The 19,735-nt window shown below is 38.5% G+C and overlaps 1 protein-coding gene across 1 annotated transcript in view; it reads left to right on the top strand.

Annotated features, from left to right (window-relative positions):
* Nucleotides 1-19,307, top strand: part of ATP6AP1 (ATPase H+ transporting accessory protein 1) — a 53,363-nt gene extending 34,056 nt beyond the window's left edge. The window contains exons 7-10 of the mRNA XM_050912669.1: nucleotides 6,237-6,478; nucleotides 7,084-7,137; nucleotides 13,671-13,908; nucleotides 18,624-19,307. Coding sequence (XP_050768626.1) covers nucleotides 6,237-6,478; nucleotides 7,084-7,137; nucleotides 13,671-13,908; nucleotides 18,624-18,833 — 744 coding nt within the window. The 3' untranslated portion in view covers nucleotides 18,834-19,307. The remainder of the gene's footprint in view (nucleotides 1-6,236; nucleotides 6,479-7,083; nucleotides 7,138-13,670; nucleotides 13,909-18,623) is intronic.
* Nucleotides 19,308-19,735: the final 428 nt, after the last annotated feature.

Genomic DNA, 19,735 nt, shown 5'->3' with positions numbered 1-19,735 from the left:
TGAATGAGATGATAGGTAAATGAGCAAGAAAGGTGTATTAAAAGGAGCTTCTGGTAATTCCTGATAAGCTAAGCATCTCCACTGGAAATGTCTGGGGGATTCTGGGTATAACTAGGTCACCCTACAAACATTCCTGGTGGAAAATGCAGTTTAAACATCCTCTGCGTTCAGTTGCAGCAGAGCGGAAATTTTGTCTCTGTCAGTTTTAGTTATAAAGCATGACAGTCAAAATTAGTTGCAGGTAAGCAAGATCCTTTGCAACAGAGCACAAAAGACTGTAGTTGCTGCATCAAAGCTTGTATTTGAATTTGAACTTACTCAAAACTTTGTGCTGCTCTGAACCAGTGGGTTTTTTCAGTACTATGCCTAATTTCATATCTTTGTAGGTGATGGACGGACAGTATCTCATGGTTTACATTTTGTGCTGATAAGTTAATTTGAACAATAGGACTTGGAAAAAGTAGTGGGTAAAGTATGTGTAGTTCACTTAGTAGGCAGGAAAATACATCCTAACAAGACTGAACTTCTATATCTTTTGAAAACTAGGAATCTAGGCTTTGACCATTGTGATGAAGAAACCTTCCTCATCCTGCATCCTACTCAGGTCATGCTGAGGTCTAGATCTGTAGATGACTTAGGACGGAATCACACAGAATCACAGAATAATTGAGGTTGGAAGTGACCTCTGGAGGTCATCTAGTCCAACCTCCCTGCTCAAGCAGAGCCATCTAGAGCCAGTTGCCCAGTACCATGTCCAGTTGGATTTTGAACATCTCCGAGGATGGAGACTCCACAACTTCTGTGGGCAACCTGTGCCAGTGCTCGGTCACCCTCACAGTAGAAAAAGTGTTTCCTGATGTTCAGACGGAATCGCCTGTGTTTCAGTTTATGCCCATTGCCTCTGGTCCTGTCACTGGGCGCCACTGAAAAGAGCCTGGGTCCATGTTCTTTACAATCTCCCTTCTGATAATTATACGCATTCCTGAGATCTGCCTCTTGAGCTTTCTCTTCTGCAGGCTAAATAGTCCCAGCTCCTCAGCCTTTCCACATAGGAAAGATGCTCCAGACCCTTACTCTTCCTTGTGGCCCTTTGTTGAACTCTCTCCAGTATGTCCGTGTCTCTCTTGTACTGAGGAGCCCGGCACTGGACCCAGCACTCTGGGTGTGGCCCCACCAGTGCTGAGTAGAGGGGAAGGATCACCCACCTTCGACCTGCTGGCAATACTTTGTCTAATGCAGCCCATTAGCCTCCTTTGCAACATTGCTGGCTCATCTTCAAGTTAGTGTCCACCAGGATCCCCAAGTCCTTTTCTGCAAAGCTGCTTTCCAGCCAGTTGGCCCCCAGTGTGTACTGGTGCCTGGGGTCGTTCCTCCCCAAGGGCAGGACTTTGCACTTCCCCTTGTTGAACTTCATGAGGTTCCTGTCAGCCCATTTCTTCAGCCTGTGGAGGTCCCTCTGGATGGCAGCATGACCCTCTGGTATATCAGATGACGAATCCAGGATGAATCCAGTCTCCTCAATAAAACAGAGAGAGAATCTTGAGGTTTATATGGAATGCAAGATTCACCAAATCTAGGGCCAAAATTGAAATTATATTTTAAGATAGCCTAGAGGGGAAGAAAAAACCAAAATCCACAAAACATTACAAATCATAAAAATGTAAACAGTTCAGACTATCAAAGATAGAGATAATTGGTTATTATCTCTTTACTTAATGTTCTGGATTTTGACAGTTCAAAGCACTGTTATGCTACAGTCTTGCACCGACAGAGGAATGAAATAAGTGTAATCAAATACATTCTTTCTGCTTGCTATGCATGTGATTTTATAAACTTGACACTGCAAAGAACATCTTTGTGGTTATACCAAATTCTAATGCTTGCCTTTCCAACTTTTGACCTTTAGCAGTGAGATACAGCCATTGCCTGCACCACAGATTCGTGGTACAGTATCTTTCAGAAAAACTGATGTATTAGCAGGGGTGGTGGTGATGCTGTCTGTAGTGAGGCCATGATGCTACATCAGTTAGAAGACATGGAGGAAAACTGACCTATTCGCGTGGGAAGGAAACTGAAATGTTTTCTGAAACTAATTTCAGAAAAAGGATTTGAAATGTGCTGATATTGGCTGGGATGTGAATGCTGAGTGGCTTCTGATGTGCCACAGCCAAACCCCAGCAAGCAGCATGATCTGCCATTCTGCTGGGAGCAGCACCCCCGCACTCAGCACACAGCAGCCTCCTAGTGTCATTTTTTAAATGAAACTTGTGAAAAAAGATTGTAAAGGTCCCTGTTAAAGTGAATTGAGAAAATGCAAGTGTACAGTCAGCTTGGTATCCTGTCAAAAGAAGTACTGATGGTATATTATGGGTAGATGCAGTTCAAGCTACCCAAACCAGAATGTAGTTCAGATAGCAGGTATTTGTCTTTGGGGTGCTATGGTAGCGGTTGCAGTGCCTGCCCTCCCCTCCTCGGACGTTACACCTCATGATTCAGGCTATTGTAAGTGACCCAAAAGGATTCTTTGACCTCCCCTTTCACAATGTATTTTGAGCTTTTGTCTATACATAGACATTGTAATATATATTATTATATCTATACCTGCATGCCCTAAGCATGCAGGTAACATACCTAATAGCCCTATTTTCAGGCTCTTTTCTGCATTTGTGAAGTTTAATGCTATTAAGCAATGTCTGGTTCTCATACTGCACTTTTTTTTTAATAGAAGCTAAGGTTTTTATGTAGTTTTGTGATTCCAACAACGGGTTTAATCGTGTTACGGCTAAATTTGGAAAAATTACCATTTGCCATCTAAGTAGGGTATACACAGAGAATGCACTGTAGTGCACAGTACAGTATGGAGGCAGAGACTAGGCTAATATACAACCTAAAAAAAGAAAGGGAGTGGACCCTTCTTCCTCCTCTCCTCCCTCCTTGAAAGTACAGAAAGACCTTCCCCCCTAGCTGTTACAATAAGAGCAACAACTCCACAGAGAGGATGTGGTCATAGATCCATACTGTTAGAAATGAAAAGGAGTAGCAAGCACCTTTTTGCTTTGCAAAAGCAAAAACAAGCACCACCAGGACAGTTTTCTTATTCTTGATGTGCACACCTAAACATAGCAATAAAAAAGTCAAGAAGTACAAGACTGAAAAAGAAGGCATAACCATCTGTTGAACTGATATCCAAAAATCCCACATTGAAACTAGTGTGAAATGTAGCCTGTTTCTAAGGTTCATTACCATTCATCATTTCAGCCAATGAAAATTTTATTTTCCTAGTATTTTGTATTTGTCTCGTATGTGTTTGCACCATTTGATTTATATTTGTTTGTAATTTCAAATATATAAAATGGCCCCAAATCTTTTTTCTTGTCTCTAGCCATTCTATTTTGGAACAGCTAACAAAACCCCGGCAACAACAACAAAACAAATGAATAATTTTGGATGTAAGGTCTGTTTGCTTTGAAAAAGATCAGTATGTTGGTGCATCAAAATCTTGCCAGATCAGCTGTCTTTCTGCTTTCCAAGAGAGATGATTCTGAATTAGGAGGCTTGCAAAACAGATCAAAGGGAAGAATTTTGTCCAGGCTACTTCTATTGCAGGTTCAGTTAGTAATTACAGCGTTCAATTCTGGTCTACGACAATGTAAATGGCACCCTTTCTTTGCTGTATCTTATTTAATCAGGTCTTGTGATTGTTCACTGCATATCTGAGATCAAAAATGTCATTGATCAATCCAGAGGAACAAGACAGTGACTCACACATCCCATGGTTCAGATTAGGTAAAGGTGAAGGGGGCACTAAACAACAGAATAAAATAAAGTTTAATGATTGACAGCACTGCCACTATGGATTGTTCCTAAATAATCTAATTTGATTTACAAGAATTCAATGTAAATATAACCCATTTCTCAAGGAAGTATCTTGTCATATATAGTTTAGTATGAAATATATGGCATGGAGAGAATTATTTTAATTCAGTAAGCTCCTGTTTGTGAACCAACAAAAGAACAAGAAGATGTGCCTGCAACAGAGAGGCAGGGATGTACTGGGGAGCTCTCACTCCCACTGCAGGTCAGCTGGAAGGAGCTATCTTCAGGTCTCCAGTGGGTCCCAGGCTGGACTGTTTCAGAGATCCTCCTTCCAGCCTTGAGACTAAATTTTCTTGAATCTCTGTGAGGTAATGCTCTGATTTCGAATGGGCTAAATTACCTCACCCGCAGGTAACTTGGAGAAATGCATCTCCAGGCTGAAAGGATGAATATAGAGGCTGATAAGTGTTTGGGGGACATTTCTCCAGAGAGGTGATACTTTCAGGCTCCCACTTAGTGTAGTCGTCCTGCCTGCCTATAGCTGTGCAAGTGAGGACTCGCTGGGCTGCACAGTCCATGACTGCCTGTATTTTCAGCCACAAATATAAGTGAAACAAAGCCCGCTTTTAGAAATGTTTTTGGCAAGCTGTGTTGCCTCCCTTCTTCAGCATGGGTGAATTTGTTAAAACAGGTTTAATCATGGGAAACTAGTGGATTTCTTAGTCCCTGACACCCCTTCTTCACAGGCAAATGCTCTTGTGGTTCATATGCTTTTTCAGAGACAAAAGGGAATCTTTATGTGAGAGCCTCACGACAAAATACTGGCAGCAGAGCAACAGAAATAAAGCTGTAGTCTCATGACTATATTCTAATAGCTTTCTTTTTATTTTAAGATACTTAAACCTAATCCCCCAAGTTAGCCCAATCACAGTCTCCAATGTAGTATTGTTTTCAGCTATTAGCAGGTGGTTTTTAAAGCCCTCTTTAGATGATATACGGGGCCCACATAGTGAAGTCAATTGTTAGACAGGATATAATTTAGGCTTCAGCTCTTCCTCTCAGTTTGAAATAAAATGATTACATTTCAGGAGCGCCTAAGGGAAGATTAAAAGTTTTATATCAAAAGTTGAATATTTTCTTTTGTTGTACACTCTTCTTTTAAAGAAAATGGTATTCATTTAAAATAATGCATGTTCTGATGTATTTGAAAAGGCACTACTCTGAATTAAAAAGAAATTCATAAAGTATGCATGTATGGGAGAGGAAGATTGCAATCTTCATTTGAGCATTTAGTCAAAGGTTTTTAACTCAGCCCATTCTGCTTTGTTCGTAGAATGAGGTATCTGCAAAGATGCATTGTAAATAACAGATGGCCCATAGCATTTAGAGAGCAGCGGTTAAGGTGACAAATCTTCTGGGGCTCCTCTCCACAGGCAGGTTATAAAGCGATATTATAGCCTCTGTTCCAGACTGGAAAATGGTCCTTGCCTGTCTTTAAACCTGTTAAAAGTGGTTCCAGGCAATAGCTCCACATAATTATAGTTCTGGTAACCTCTGTGATGCCTCTCATTTCTTGTATCCCAAAGTTATGCAAGGGCAGAGGCCACTTGTAGAATACAAAAGTTGTAAAGCTGACACGAGTCTTAAAAATAGATAGAATAGCCCACATATGAACAGAGTAAGAAGTGAAGAGCAAGATATGAACAACAGGATTAAGTTATTGTCTGATAAGGTCAGCTACCTTTTACCGTTGATATCAATGGGGCTGTTTTACCAAGGATGCCCTGGGCACATTTGTAAAAACGCATGACCTATTAAAGGGAATTCCTGGAAACCTCCTAAAAGCAAATGTGTATATACAGTGAAGTCTCTTGTAGGAGTTCACCACATCAGCCAAATGAGCATAGATCTTCTTTTTCCAGAAGCCATCAGAAGAGTCTAAATATAACACTGCTGTAGTTAAGTAGCCTGCTTTCATGCCTTTTAAAATGAACAGTGCAAAACCTGTTATTGTTACTAAGGGGGGTGGTCACTGAACCGGTAAGTTGAAGTTTTCTTGTGATTTTATTGCAGAAAAAAGTTAATTTCTTTCAGTATATTATTCTGTTAAAAAAAAAAAAAGTTTTACCTGTTAGCATAATGCATACTACTATCTTAAGGCAGCATTAACGACATGGTTTTACATTCATTTGCCTAATATCAGTGGTGCTTGTTTTCACATGTGGACACCTGACCATGGGAACCTAGGTTAACACCACCTCATTAGCCTCCATACTGCCAATTAAATAGACAAACAATAATAAATATTGAGGTTGATTGAGGATTTAAGAAGGACGGGAGCTCATGGTACAGAATGGTGAAGGTCTGTGTTCAACTGATATTATCTAAGGAGATGAATTGTTAATGTGCTGTTTTTCTAGATTTCTAGAAGAACTGATGTGGTGGGGGAATTAAGACGACAATTAATGGCCACTGAGGAAGAAGACAGTTTATCATATCCTCCTCTGAATGTGACCACTGGAAACGATATATGCATCCTTTTTTACGCTAGTAATTTCAGCCTCAAAGCCAACAGTTCAGTTTTTATAGATTTGACAAATGCAACATTTGTAACGCAGAATGTGGATATTTCTTCCTCTGAGTGCTCAGACATCAACACAACGTGAGTAGCACAAGAAATTTCCTATCATAATACATGTGATTCTGAAAACTAATCAGAAATGGTGCAATGTCAAGTTAATACTAATTTAATTTTCTTCTTCTAAAGCATCCAAAATAAAAAATACTAAATTGGTTATTCTTAGAAGAAAAAGATTGAGTCAAGACCACAAAAATTGTTCAGATGCAGCCTCTTATTTTCACAATTTTTTTCCTCTTACATTTCTTACTTCCTTGTTTGTTTATATTTGGTCCAAACAGGTTTCCCTGTGCCTGATCTCACAATCACAGAAATCTCCGCTGGCATTAATGAGATCATAATTTTGTTGTAAAATTCCCTTGAAGGGGAGTATTACCAGTTACTAGGTAGTAATTCAGCTGAAAGTACATTAATGAAACATGATCTCTGTTTTCCTTTTCTTTGAAGCACCTGCTCTTGGGTAAAAAAAACTCTAGAAATATTTTGTCATATTTTTCTGTGTACTGAACCTTTGCTATATGACTTTTGTAATTGCCTATTGATTTAGAATATTCCCTCCGATTGAAATGTCACAATGATCTAATTAAAGCTGACTACTCTAACATTAAAAATCTGTTTCTTATTCTTAGACTGTCATTAAAATACACAAAGCCAGTGAATGGAATCAGCAGCCTAGAGATAAGGTAACTTATGATTTATTCTTAAATAGATCTTTGTGATGTACAAAGCCTGTTTGTAAACTAGGAGCTAAAAAAGAGCAGGAGTTAAGTGAAAATGTTTTTGAAATTACAATTTGCTTTCTGTTCTGAGGAGTTACTGTGCAAGAGAACAATAATACAGTCTTTATATAGAGAATATATTAATATGCTCAGGTAAAGTTCTCAAAAAGTGGTGTAGGCAAACAACCATACTGCAAGGTACTGGTATATGCAACATCCTGTTTTGCTAATAGGATCAGACCATGATCCTGTCTCAGGGAAATCTAACTGTGATCTGTAAACAATTCTAGGGGCTGAAATCTACTTGCATGGCCAGGGTTGTATTTAGTCCTAATGTGGATTACCAGTGTACTCTGTCAGAGCTAGCTTGTGGCTAATGAGGGGTGCAAAAACTTGTAATTTTTCTGCTCCATGGATGGTGACAGTACCACGTTTCTCCTGCCATGAGAAGAGGGAACAGAAGTTAGGGAATGGGAAGACATGGGATGAAAAGTCAAAGGGAGAACTTGCAGCTGTTGCTCTCACTAGTGGATTCTAGGGATGGGGAAAGCATCTGCTACTGTTTGAGGGCTGCCATACAGCTGCTGGTCCACAAACCTCAGTTCTTTCCTCAGCAGCAGGAACAGCAGTTAAAATCATTGGCTTAAGCTCTGGCAAAGATAATATGGCCTGCTCTTTTCATTTAGGTACCACAGTTAATTGCTTAAATTTATTTGGGAAGGACTTGGGCCAGGGAACTTGCACTGAATTAAATTTGCATATATCAGAGGATGAACTGTGTGTTTGCTCGGGCAGCAGCAGGACAAATGACTTCTGCCATCTCAAATGCTTTTGACATCTTGAATAAGGGAAACTGAAATCCAAGGAAACCGAAGAGAGAAAGTTTAAAGTAATAATGTAGGAGACAATCAGAGCTTGAACAACATTTTGGTAGGAGAGTAAAAGAGGCATGTGGCACCAAGATGATAAGCACGAATGAATAAATACCAATTTTTACACTGTGATAGAAGAATGTTCTACATTTAGGTAAAAGGACCCACAGAAGGACTTGTGTTGAAGAGAGTCAGTGATGTGTCTGGAGTTGTATTTAGAGTGCATAGAGACACTTGCATTCATCATCAGACACCATGATAGGTAGCAAAAAACAAAACATGCTTTGTTATTTAACACCTCCCCTCCCCACCCAAGCATCTAGAGCTTTGTGAAAGAACATAATGTACAGATAAGATTGCTGTTAGTGTAGTATTTTTACTTTTTTGACTATTGTAGTTAGCTGCGTATTGCATCCTTGAGACTTGTCCTTGGTGATGGAGTCAAGCAATTCTTGGTTTCAATACTGTAAATTATCAAAGGGGCGTGCATTTCCCTGAACACCACGATGAATTAAGGAAACATTTTCCTTGGATCTCATTCCAGAAATACTTTTCTCAAACCAAGACTCTGCCCAAGTTGTGTCTTTACTTTTACTCCAAGTCACAAAATATCACTTTCTCTAGTGCTGCCCTGGTGCTTCTGTCTACTGTCTGCTGCTCCTGTCTCACTCTCGTCCAGACAGACCCACCAAAACAGTGTCCTGGATTCTCATTCTGCATCTTTGCTGATACTAGTGCAGGTCTTAGCTGCTCTCCTGTAATCTCTTTCTGTATGAATGAAGCTGGTTACTTTCTACCTTTGTCCTGAATGTGACCATCCTCAGCATAATACCATGCTTTCTAGTAAAATTACAGTTCCAAGAAAATAATATTAATCATAAAGCACTTGAAAATCCTATGGAGCATGATGGTGTGCTGCAAAACTAGCTACCAAGTTAACTGATAGATCTTAAAGGGGTTGTTTTCTTTAAAGTAGTCAACAGGTTTTGCTCAACTATACAACAGCAAATTGCAAACCTTAGGATGCTACTGTAGAAACAAAACACTTTGGCAGTTGAAACATTTATCTTAGATTTTGATTGCTGCAGCAGGCATAAGAAGATCAAATGTGATGTTAGTGCATGCATATGGACTTAATGAAGATTATTCAGATTTATGTTTAGTCATCTGTTTGTTAAAATCTTATAATTTTAATTAATTATTGGAAGAAAACTTTAATGTGGTCACGAATCTGGGATGCATCTGAAGAGAAGAAATTTGAAGCAACTCTGCAGACAGACTGACTGTAAATTAAAGGAGAACATCCATACAAAAGGTGAATGGTTCATGTTTTCTGTCTTATACTGGAATATTTTTTTACATCCTTTGAGCCTGTTGTAGTAAAGGCAGAAATACTCACAAAGTTTCTCTTGACCTGTGCTTCTACTTGAATACATTATAGCTAAATACCAAAATGCATAAACAGCCCTTGAAGCTGGGATAAGAAACTCAGGCTCCACAATAGGTGAGGACTTGAAAAGAGAGCAGGTAAAGTCCCGACCACTGTCATGCCCAGTGAGTAATTAAAGTAGCATAGGCTGGCTGTGTTTTGCAGGAGAATTTGATTTATTCTATTGAGCTAGGTGTGATCCAGGTTTTTAATGGGCCCTCAGGGCATTTAGACACAAAAATGCCTAAACTGATTATTTTTTATGTGTGACACAGGTGCTTAGCAATAAAAAATGGAATAGACGAAGAAGGTGGGGGGTGGTTTCCAGGGTATTCATTGCTTGGGCATTCACTGTGCATTGGCCTGCTTGTGGGAGAGTGATTGCTTCTGTATCGCTTTTTTTCCTCTTTCCTTCACTTATTAAGCTGTCTTTATCTCTACCCACAAGTTTCCTCGTTTTTGCTCTTTCTATTCTCCCCCCCTGTCCTGTTGGGGATGGGGAGTGAGCAAGCAGCTACATGGGTGCTTGGCTGCTGGCTGGCGTCAACCCCCAACATCTCAGAAGCCTTTTTAAAGAAAACTTTCTGCTAAAACCACACCTCGGTATTTGTGCTGTTTTCTGTTGGATTATCTCTTGATTTAAGAGACAATTGTGTCATTTTAGGCCTCTATTAGCTACCATAATACAATCTTGCATGGCATATAATGCAAATAATAAGATATAATCAACAGACCCAGAACAATCCATTGATCTTTTCATGATTCAGGAACACTTTATTCACCTTGTTTATCTCAGCATGTCTATTGTCAAGAGCTTCCAAAACCCACAGATATACATTACAACCTCTGTTTTCCCCTTCTGGTTCACTTTGATTACATTTCTTGTTCAAGATAACTCCTTGGTAAGATTACAGTCTGCCTCAATAAACAGGACACAAGCAGGGCAAAGAGGTGGGAAGGAACAGAGCTTAGAGCCGTGACTGCATTTTTTTCCCCTGTAAAGGCCATTTACTTAGGTGTAGGAGAGCATCCCTTGAAGACAGAAAGTGACACCAGAGAGGACCACATTCAAACAGCTCAATTTATTTGTCAATAAAAGAGGCTCTAACTTCAGCAGCATGAGCTGGATCCCGAGCCTGCCCTTACCACCACTAGTCTACCACCTCGTGCTGAGCAGCTAGTCATATCCCACCTCTCACGAGCAGCTGCAATAGCTGCTTCATCCTATGCAAACAGCTGCTGTCTCCCCCTCCCTATCAAGAGCAGCAGTCCTGTTCATCCTCCTGCACTTGCCGCTGAGACGTGAGCTGTTAGGGAGCGGTTGTAGAGTGTTTCTGGTTGTGCTAGTTTTAGAAAAGTGAACTACTGCTGCAGCAGGGGTAGGAGCAGTGGGCAGTAGTTTTTGCTGGAAGAAGCATCATCTCAGCTCTCTCAGCAGCTGATGATATCCAGCTGTTCAAGCACCTGTCTGTCATCGTCTCTGGGACAAGGTGTCAAAGTGGGTGGATGTGCAGAGCATTAGTATTTTCCCCACTTACATTGATAAATACTTGACTGTTGTTGTTGCTCATAGCATGTACAGAATAGAATTGACCCAAGAACCATGTTTTAAAGTCTTTTACCTAACACTTGTGTTTCTCTTTGAATCTTTGAAACAGTAGTAATACCAGCTAGCTTCCTTTTCAGAAAAATCTCTCCTTGTAATGAATAGCCACATGAGACGGTGATCGGTAACAGGCGGTGGCATTTAGACTTCTTATGGTTATCTCTGGCACAAAGGGAGTCTGGCCTATGACCAGGAATTGTTTGTGCCACAATACATAAAGTACATAATGTCTGTGTGAAAGTTTGCTTCCTGTATTGCCTCTAATGTTTAATACAAACACAGCATTTCCTATAAAAGCCAAGGTACTTTCAGTTCTGCAGATAAAATCTTTGTTACCTCTCCTCCCCTTGTCACTCATTTGCTATATTGTGCTCATTCTATCTGCTATCTACTCATCTGAGAAAATATTAAAGTAAATTAATTCTATTGATTTTTGTTGTTTGAATGTCTTTTTTGTAATTTAATGAATTATAGTCATATCAGTTATAAGTTAAGCGTGTGCTTGTTGGAGGCTATTCACTATCAGTTGTTTGGAAAAACGCTAAGGATAAAAGCCTGTATTATTAAGTTAACCATGCTCAACTAGTTCACTAATTAGACTCTTAATTCTCATAAATCTGCAAGTAACATAAAATTTTAGTCTTTGGTGCAACGTGAAGAGACAGCGTTCTCTTGGAGGTCACTTTAGACTGTACTCCCATACATAGCCTTATAAAACTTGTTTGTTCATATGCTAAGTCTCGAAAGAATTTCCTTGTTTACTACTTGTCTTATCTTCTCAGCAAAAGTACAGAGCACACCCAACATCTGTGGTTGTCACAAACATTTAAGTAAACTTCTCTGTGCTTATAACTGGCCTTCAGCTAGTGCCTATAGCATTGCTACTGAGACACCATGGAAATTCTGTTCAGATTGTGCTGTATATCAGGAAAAGATTCCTTTCTTCTAGCAATTAATATCTAGGCTAATACATGTTTTAATTCTGTAACTTTATCACTATAACAATAGAATATTTTCCATAAATATCTGTAAATGTGTACTAGATGAAATTCAAATGTTTTTTTCTTTTTCACTGATGCGTGCAGCTGAATGTTGTATGGAAAGAGCTGTTTAGGATCAAAACGTAAGGCATGCCATAAGACAAAACACCCTTTTCTCACCTGAATGACACTTTGAGTTCTAGGATTCCTTCTGAGCATTTTGAAACTCTTGAGGATTATGAAGTTATATGAATCAAAAGCCACAGATTATTAAAAAAAAAAAAAAAGAAAAGGCTCAATTACTGTAGTAACCTAACCTGTCAAATTTTGTGTTTTACTCCTAAGGAGCATTGTTTGTGTTGAGTTTAGACTCTATGTTGTGTGGATGACATGCTACTGAAAGCAACTGATTTAAACAAGCAAGCAATATTCTACAACCAAGAATATTTTCTCTCTATATACATATACCCTATAGAACATAAAATATTCTATATTGTGCCACATTTATAGATGACACTTATTTTTCAAACCTGTCATAATTGCATCTAAGTATTACCCCACATTCTAAAATCCACATACGTGGACAGACATATTAGAACATTTCATTTTGTAGCAAGTCTCACTTATTGCTAAAAAGATTCCTCTTCTAAATTTTTTGTGGTTATCAATAAGCAAAAAAAATCTTCAGCAAACTATATAGAGCAATACATACATAGACCAAGTACGGTTAAAGTATTAAGCAACATACAATAAGGAGAAAAGTTTATAATTTCCTTATGAGATAACTTAAATACCTAAGAGTAACTGGGTAGAAAGTGGTAAAGACTAGGACATAGTCCTGATCTGTAAAGGATCAGGATGTACTTCTGGATGTTCTCAATTATTTCTGTTTCAGAACATTTGGGAGGTGTTCAGACTGCAGTGGTAGTAACATATATATAAATCCCATGATTATCAACTACTGGAAACTGCTGCAATACCGCACATACACAGACCTTTTCAAAATGAGAAAATATTTATTTGTGCCTAACCCACTACAAATTGGGAAACTAGGGCTGATGACCCGTCCCCACCCTCCAGTGAGAGAAAACTCTGTCTTCTACTGCAAATTCAGACGCTTGCAAAGGAAATTGCCATTTAGGCATCTAAGCCAAGGAAGAATTGCAATAATAAATCAGAATGGTTATCATGCCTGTACCTATCATAAAAGCAATTTTCAAGAAATCCCATAAAATGTTTATTGAGAGCCACTGCAGGCCTACTGACAGTCTCTCAGGTTCTGTTCCACTGATTATAAACTGTTGGTAACTGATGAAATACGGCACTGGCAGAGGCCCTTGAAGAATAAAATTGCATTTGCTCCTCGCCTGCCACAGCTATGGAAAGCTGTGCTTGTGAGATGAAACTCTAAGAAGTAGTAAAAACATATTCACAGAGTCTCTTCACTTATGAACAATCCTAATGACATGGGAGGCCAAGCTAAGATACCAACTGTGATGTTTGCAGCTAGCAATAGTGAACCTTTATCTGCCACCAGTACTTTATCAAATTAATATTAAATTTTTCCTTCTGTCATTTTGACTTTTTTTTCCCCTCTGTTGTCTTTCTAGGTTTTTAATGACCAACAAGTTCTATGGAGGCTCGGCTAGAAATTGGTCCACTTTAGATTCAGTTGAGATTGTACAAGATGGAGAAAAGTTTGCTAAATTTAATGTTTCTGTCATCGCTGCTCCTGCAGAGTATTCATTTCATTGTCAGCTGGTGGGAACAAGCAATCTCTATCCTGCAAGGCTGATTCCATCCAACAATGAGGCAAAAAACTGGGATGTTTTCATTTCCAGGTTGCAAGTGAGTACACATTGCCATTTCAGAGATAATTCCAAGAACTATTACTTGCTATTGTAGGTGCTGAACGACACACATTCATAATGCCCTTACTTTCATTTCAGCCTGAGGGAAAATGTAAAAGAAAAGCTGTTCCCCCTAGGTGAGCTATTCAATAAAGGGGTAAAAAAGATGACAGTTGCTGAATACTAAGAACATGAAAGCACAGCTTTGAAAAACAAAAAAATATGAAGTTGTCCACAGAAAAGAAAAACCAATAAAACCAAATGTGCTTAATCAGGCAAAGAATGACTAAGTCCCCATGCCTGTTTAATGAATTGGGCTGCTATTGGAAACATGGGCCTCTTAGGTGGGTGGCTTTACGCTGCTTGCTTTGTTTTTATTTGATTTCTTTGCACTTTGTTTACCTAGGAAAGTACAGCTTAGTGTGGTTACTGTTTTCAGTGACATGGACTGTCTGTACTCCTACAGATACAAACAAAGCCCAGTGCAATTAGATTTAATGGAAGGTTTGCCATGGACTTCAACTGGGAGCAATACTAGGTCCCACACGGCCCAGAAGGAAAGCAGCTGGCATTTTTTTTTTTAATGAGGCATAGATTTTCTGTGTATTTAGTGCAGTAGTACAGACTACATATGTGAGATGTAGAGGATTGCATCTTTACTATTTTGAGCATTGATCTTGACTTAGGAGAAGCACATCAACATTTGTATCTTAAAACAGTATTGCACTAAGGGATCTCTTTGATTAAAGAGATCATGGAAATGATAGGAATAATTCCAAACTGGACTCTATTTGTCAAAGATGAGCTAACCCCATGATAACTGGATACAAATGCTGATATAATTGTATTTATGATTTTGATAACAAACCAAATCTCAATAATCTGAGTCCAGATTTGACATTACTGCTTAAACAATGGAAATCTCAAAGGAACAGCATTGGTGCCGAGATTTATTTTCCACAAATTCCAGGAACAAGTTCCACAGTTTTTTGAGAAGCAACATAGCAATACACACCAACATTGTGAAGGTTCCTCCTGATGGTATTTTTTATGGAAAGGCCTGAAAATACCAGGCAAACTGTACTTTGCCTAGTCAACTCTTTGAAGTTAGACTTTGGCATCACTAGACTATGAAAGTACATGGGCTATGACAATACAAAGCATCCACTTACAACATACCTTTTCCTTGAATTTCTATGTACATTGATACTGCTGCCTTCTCAAAGCTTAGAGAGAGGCCTTACTCCATCCTTAGTAGGCATCCTTTCATTGGGGTCTTGATCAAGAGTAGTAGTAAGTTTCCCACCTTCCTTACTAATTTGGAGCAGCAGCTGCTTCCACTGTTCAGACAACAGAATGTCCAGTTCCTCTTGGGAAAGGCTTTTTCTCTGATAAACTCCTAAATGAGGAACACAACCGAAAAGTCCTGTTCTGATCTTTTCTGTTGTGTGAGAAAACAGAAGGTCACCATTCTCGGCTCGTTTCTAAATTCCATCTGAACTAGATCATACCTTTCCAGATATCTTCCAATGATACATGGTGAAATCTGATTGATCTCAATATCAGTCTTTGTTCTAGAATGAGGTTTAGAAACCCCCAAGCTCTGTTGCATGGTGAAAAAAGCACATGGGATGTGCCAGCACAAAATCTTGTTGATGAAACTGAGGAACATGATTTTCGTGTCAATGTTATGCAATTAATTAGAAACCAGGATCCAATGCCAATCTAGCTGGTACAATTGCACTGTGCAATGTTGGGCCCTGAAAACAGTATCACTGTATTAGAGGGACAAGGCACCTGCACAGTGAAGCCTTGCATAGCTTGTTCCAAGGCAAGGCTGAACTGATGCAGCCTTTTACTTTAGTTCTGGAGCTAGCTCAGTCACTACCACCTAAAGAACCTCTGTGGGATGCTGTCTAGGAGTACCCTTAACCTAGGATGTCACCACTCATAGCTGTACACAGTACCAAAACTGCTCTGGTTTTGGTGGGGTTTTTTGTTGGTTTTGGTGTTGTTACAGGAATGGTTGTTCTACCACAATACCTTTTATCCTTTTGAGGATCTCAGAATTGTCTCTGAAGTTAAAGAGGAGGCTGCCACCAAAAGCACTGCTTTTCTTTAGTATATGTCATAGTGATTTAGAAGCCCTTTCGTCCCTAAAAGAAAAACTGCTAAAAACTTTAAAATCAATAATATTAGGATTCTTTGTGGCTAAAATATTTCTAAGTTCAAAAATAACATGTTCAGTGTACACTTAAGAGCCATGAAAACAACAGATTTTACCTGAAGGCTTTGTCAAAGATCAAATGATGAGAAAACTCCATTCAAAAAAATATTTTAAAAATTAACAGTAAATGCAGACTAGTATAACTAAGACAAATGACACTGGTCCAAACACTAAAATTAAAACTTCCGCAGTACAGAGGCCTGTATCCAAAAAGCTTTTACATTCATAAAAATTAAAGAACCACATGTAAGTATTTTTAACTTTTCTATAGGTAGAAATGCTGCTAGGAGTCACATTTTTATCTCCCACCTGGGATCTAACACCCCCACAGAAATGATAAAGCTTCAGAAAAACAATAGAAGAACGCTGCATATACTTCATCTCCCGCCTAAAAGTAGACATAGCATTTTAAGAATGTACAATTAAAGCTTTCACCTTGAAGGTTCAATAAGCATAATCCTGCTTCAGAAAAAAACCAGTAGGATTGACATAATAAAATTCAGTATTTCTGGCTCTAAATCAGAAGTGCTAAAGCCTTTCTAAACCTAATATACCTGTTAAGTGCTTCAGAGAGTTCTTGTAAGTGTGGTAACAAGTGTGTATTGTTTTCCAGAATTTCAATCCTTTTTTTGAACATAAATGACATAAATCTTCACCTGCTTTCTGTTTTTATTGTAAATAAGTCTTTCAGACTACATTTCATGATTCTATTCACATTCTCATCTGTTGTCAAAGCAGTGGCTTAACAAGCAAAGGCTTTGGTAATCACCTGTATTCTCTAAAACTGTGCAAATAGTTATCCAACCCAAAAGCTTATTTTCGCTAATCCTGCTTTAATCAGAAGTCTGATATAGCCTATAATGAAAGCAGGCAGTCTTTGCAAGTTAGCTACCATGATCTGACTTGGAAAGATTCTTCTAAGAGGCCCAGAAAAGCTTGAATTGCGAAAATTGTCTTCACCTTCACAGTACCTAAATAGCCCTTAGTTCTGCATATGATAATAGTTTTGTTAATCAGCATTCTGGAAAGTATAGACATTGGTCTTAACAGACATTATGTACTCAGTAACTTTAGGTGCCTGAGCCATGAATGAACTTAAACCCAGAGCCCTTACTGGTGTAGCATGATATGCAAACCACAAACTAATTTCTTCAATATTTGTACCAACACCTTTCCTGGGAAGTAGAAACTCTTTTATTACCACAAAGCTTTCCATTTAGTTTATCATAAAGCATAGAGTAATCATGGAGTGGGAACATAGAAAAGTAGAAATCCATGATCTTCTGCTTCATTGCTTATTGCCTGGTGAGGGAAGTGATTTAAATAAAATAATCCTATTTTATTTTATTCTATAATATTTCATAGGAAGTAGTCAGTTTTAAGGTATTGTTTCTTTACTGGTGGATTTATGACGTTTGGTGCTTTCCTTACACACCCATTTCAAAGAATCTGCAAATATATAAGAATCCCAGTCTTTATTTTTCTTTATAAAATTATTTAAGAAAGACTCAAGAACACAGATCAGATTAATTCTTTCCTTCATTTTCTTCCATCAGTTAGATTCCCTTCCTTCTGAAGGAATCAGTGTTTATGTCATTATGTGCATGTGTGTAGAGGGGGGATTGTCTTCCCTTTCTTCATAGTTTTCTAATCCTTTGACAGTTTTTAACAAATTTTTTAGAAGGATACTGGTCTCAAAGGCATTCAGTTTGTTGATACTTTTTGCAAAATTGGTGGCTAGGCAGAGAATAGATCCCCAAATTCGTTGATTTTTCTGAGGAAAATAATATGGTAGGAGCTCAGTCAGTGGCAGACCTCAAGAATCCAGTCAAAGCAGAGATAGTACAGATTTTTCTAACTGCTGGAAAAGCTTATATGGGTTTCATATGTTAATAGACAACACAGATCCCACACCTCAATAAAGCAAGCCCTCTCTCCTCTTTTGAGTCTCTGATGTCTAAGGAGGGGGGACGAAAGGTTTCACAACTGTTTTCTCCTTGGACTTTCACTAAAACTCAGCCAAAAAGTTCATCTTCATTAGATGCATTTTAAAGTAGGTTTCAGGAGTTCTGCTTGTCAAGGCGTTATTAGCTAAAAATCTCAGGGTATTTCAACAAATCTCATGACCTGGGGAGGCCTTAACTCCCATGCCTTTGAGTGCTTTGAGTTTCCTGATTCTTAGGTGGTCATTGAGCAATACTGATCACACGTCCCCTTTGGGACTTTACTTCTAAAAGTAACACAAATTTCTGAAGTGATAAACCTACTTCTTGTAAATAAATGAATTCTGCATCTTTAATTTCCTGGGTGAAAAGGGGACCTGGAAAAGTGTTATGCAGAGGATTTGGTTCTCACTCTTTTTTAATGGGCAGAGTGTGAGTGGTAATTAACAAGTGCATTTTTTTTAATTACCACATATATCCTGAAAGTAGGGCCTACGCTCCACGCTTCATCGCACTCATCTATCTACCTTTCTTCATTTTCAGATTCAAGGCTTCAATGTTGAAAACAACCAGTTTTCCTACGCAAGTGACTGTACAGGTTTCTTCACTCCTGGAATCTGGATGGGCTTAGTGACATCTATAGTTTTACTGTGGATCCTGGCCTATGGAATCCATATGATCATGCAGCTCACAACAAACAGCAGATTTGATGATCCCAAAAGTCCGGCTCTGTCAGTTCCTCAGACAGAATAACCATGGATTGACTTAATGCTGCTATGGCTTTTCCTGGTCTGATATTTATGATTTTTATAACCTTTCTACTTCATAATATGTGTAACCTAAAAAGATATCATAGCAGAAAGGGATAATTAAACTACTTATAAAAAGGAACCTTATGCTTGGCAACAATAATAATTCTACTTGTTATTACCGTCATTTGTTAACAGCTATCATCTGTGTTAAGGGTCAGAGGTGAGGCTGTAGAGGTTATTACTCTATCTGGCTATTAGAAAGACCATTACAAACTGCCTTCAGATTAACTATTACTGGCAAAGAAAGGATATCACAACAGAGATAAATGGGAAGGACAAATAACTTATTTGATAGGAAACTATATATTGAAACTACCAGTCTCTCTAAAGGCTCTTTAGTAAGTATGTCATGTTGATGCTACATCTTAAGAAGGCTGAACAGTGTCATTTTTTCTCTTGAGAAAACCATCCAGAAATGTACAGAACTAATAAAGTATAAATCACTAAATAAATGGTCTTGAAAAGTCTTTTCAAAATACATCACTTTTTATTCAGATGTGGCATCACAAATGAGAACGGGTGGATTAAGGTTTAGCTTCCCTGTAATATTATCCCTCTAATCTTATACCTGTGAGAATTACATTGAGTAACACTAACTCATGTGTTTGTTTTAGCCATGGACAGCTGATGGAGTTACTAAGTAAGATAGGTCCTTGTCCAAACTGATCACAAAATTATATTTGGTGTCATGGCAATGAATGCAACTTTTCAAGCTCATAACCTAGTATGCTTCAATGTGCCAGTGCAGACAGCATCTTAACAGAGATAAGGTAATTTTCTTAGCACCCCTCCTTTTCCAGGTATCTTTGGAGTAGTCATGAAGTTTGTTCAAAAAAGGAAAAA

This window comes from Gymnogyps californianus, chromosome 1 (assembly GCF_018139145.2).
Source record: "Gymnogyps californianus isolate 813 chromosome 1, ASM1813914v2, whole genome shotgun sequence".
Taxonomy (NCBI): Eukaryota; Metazoa; Chordata; class Aves; order Accipitriformes; family Cathartidae; genus Gymnogyps; species Gymnogyps californianus.
This window is presented reverse-complemented; position numbering and strand designations above follow the sequence as displayed.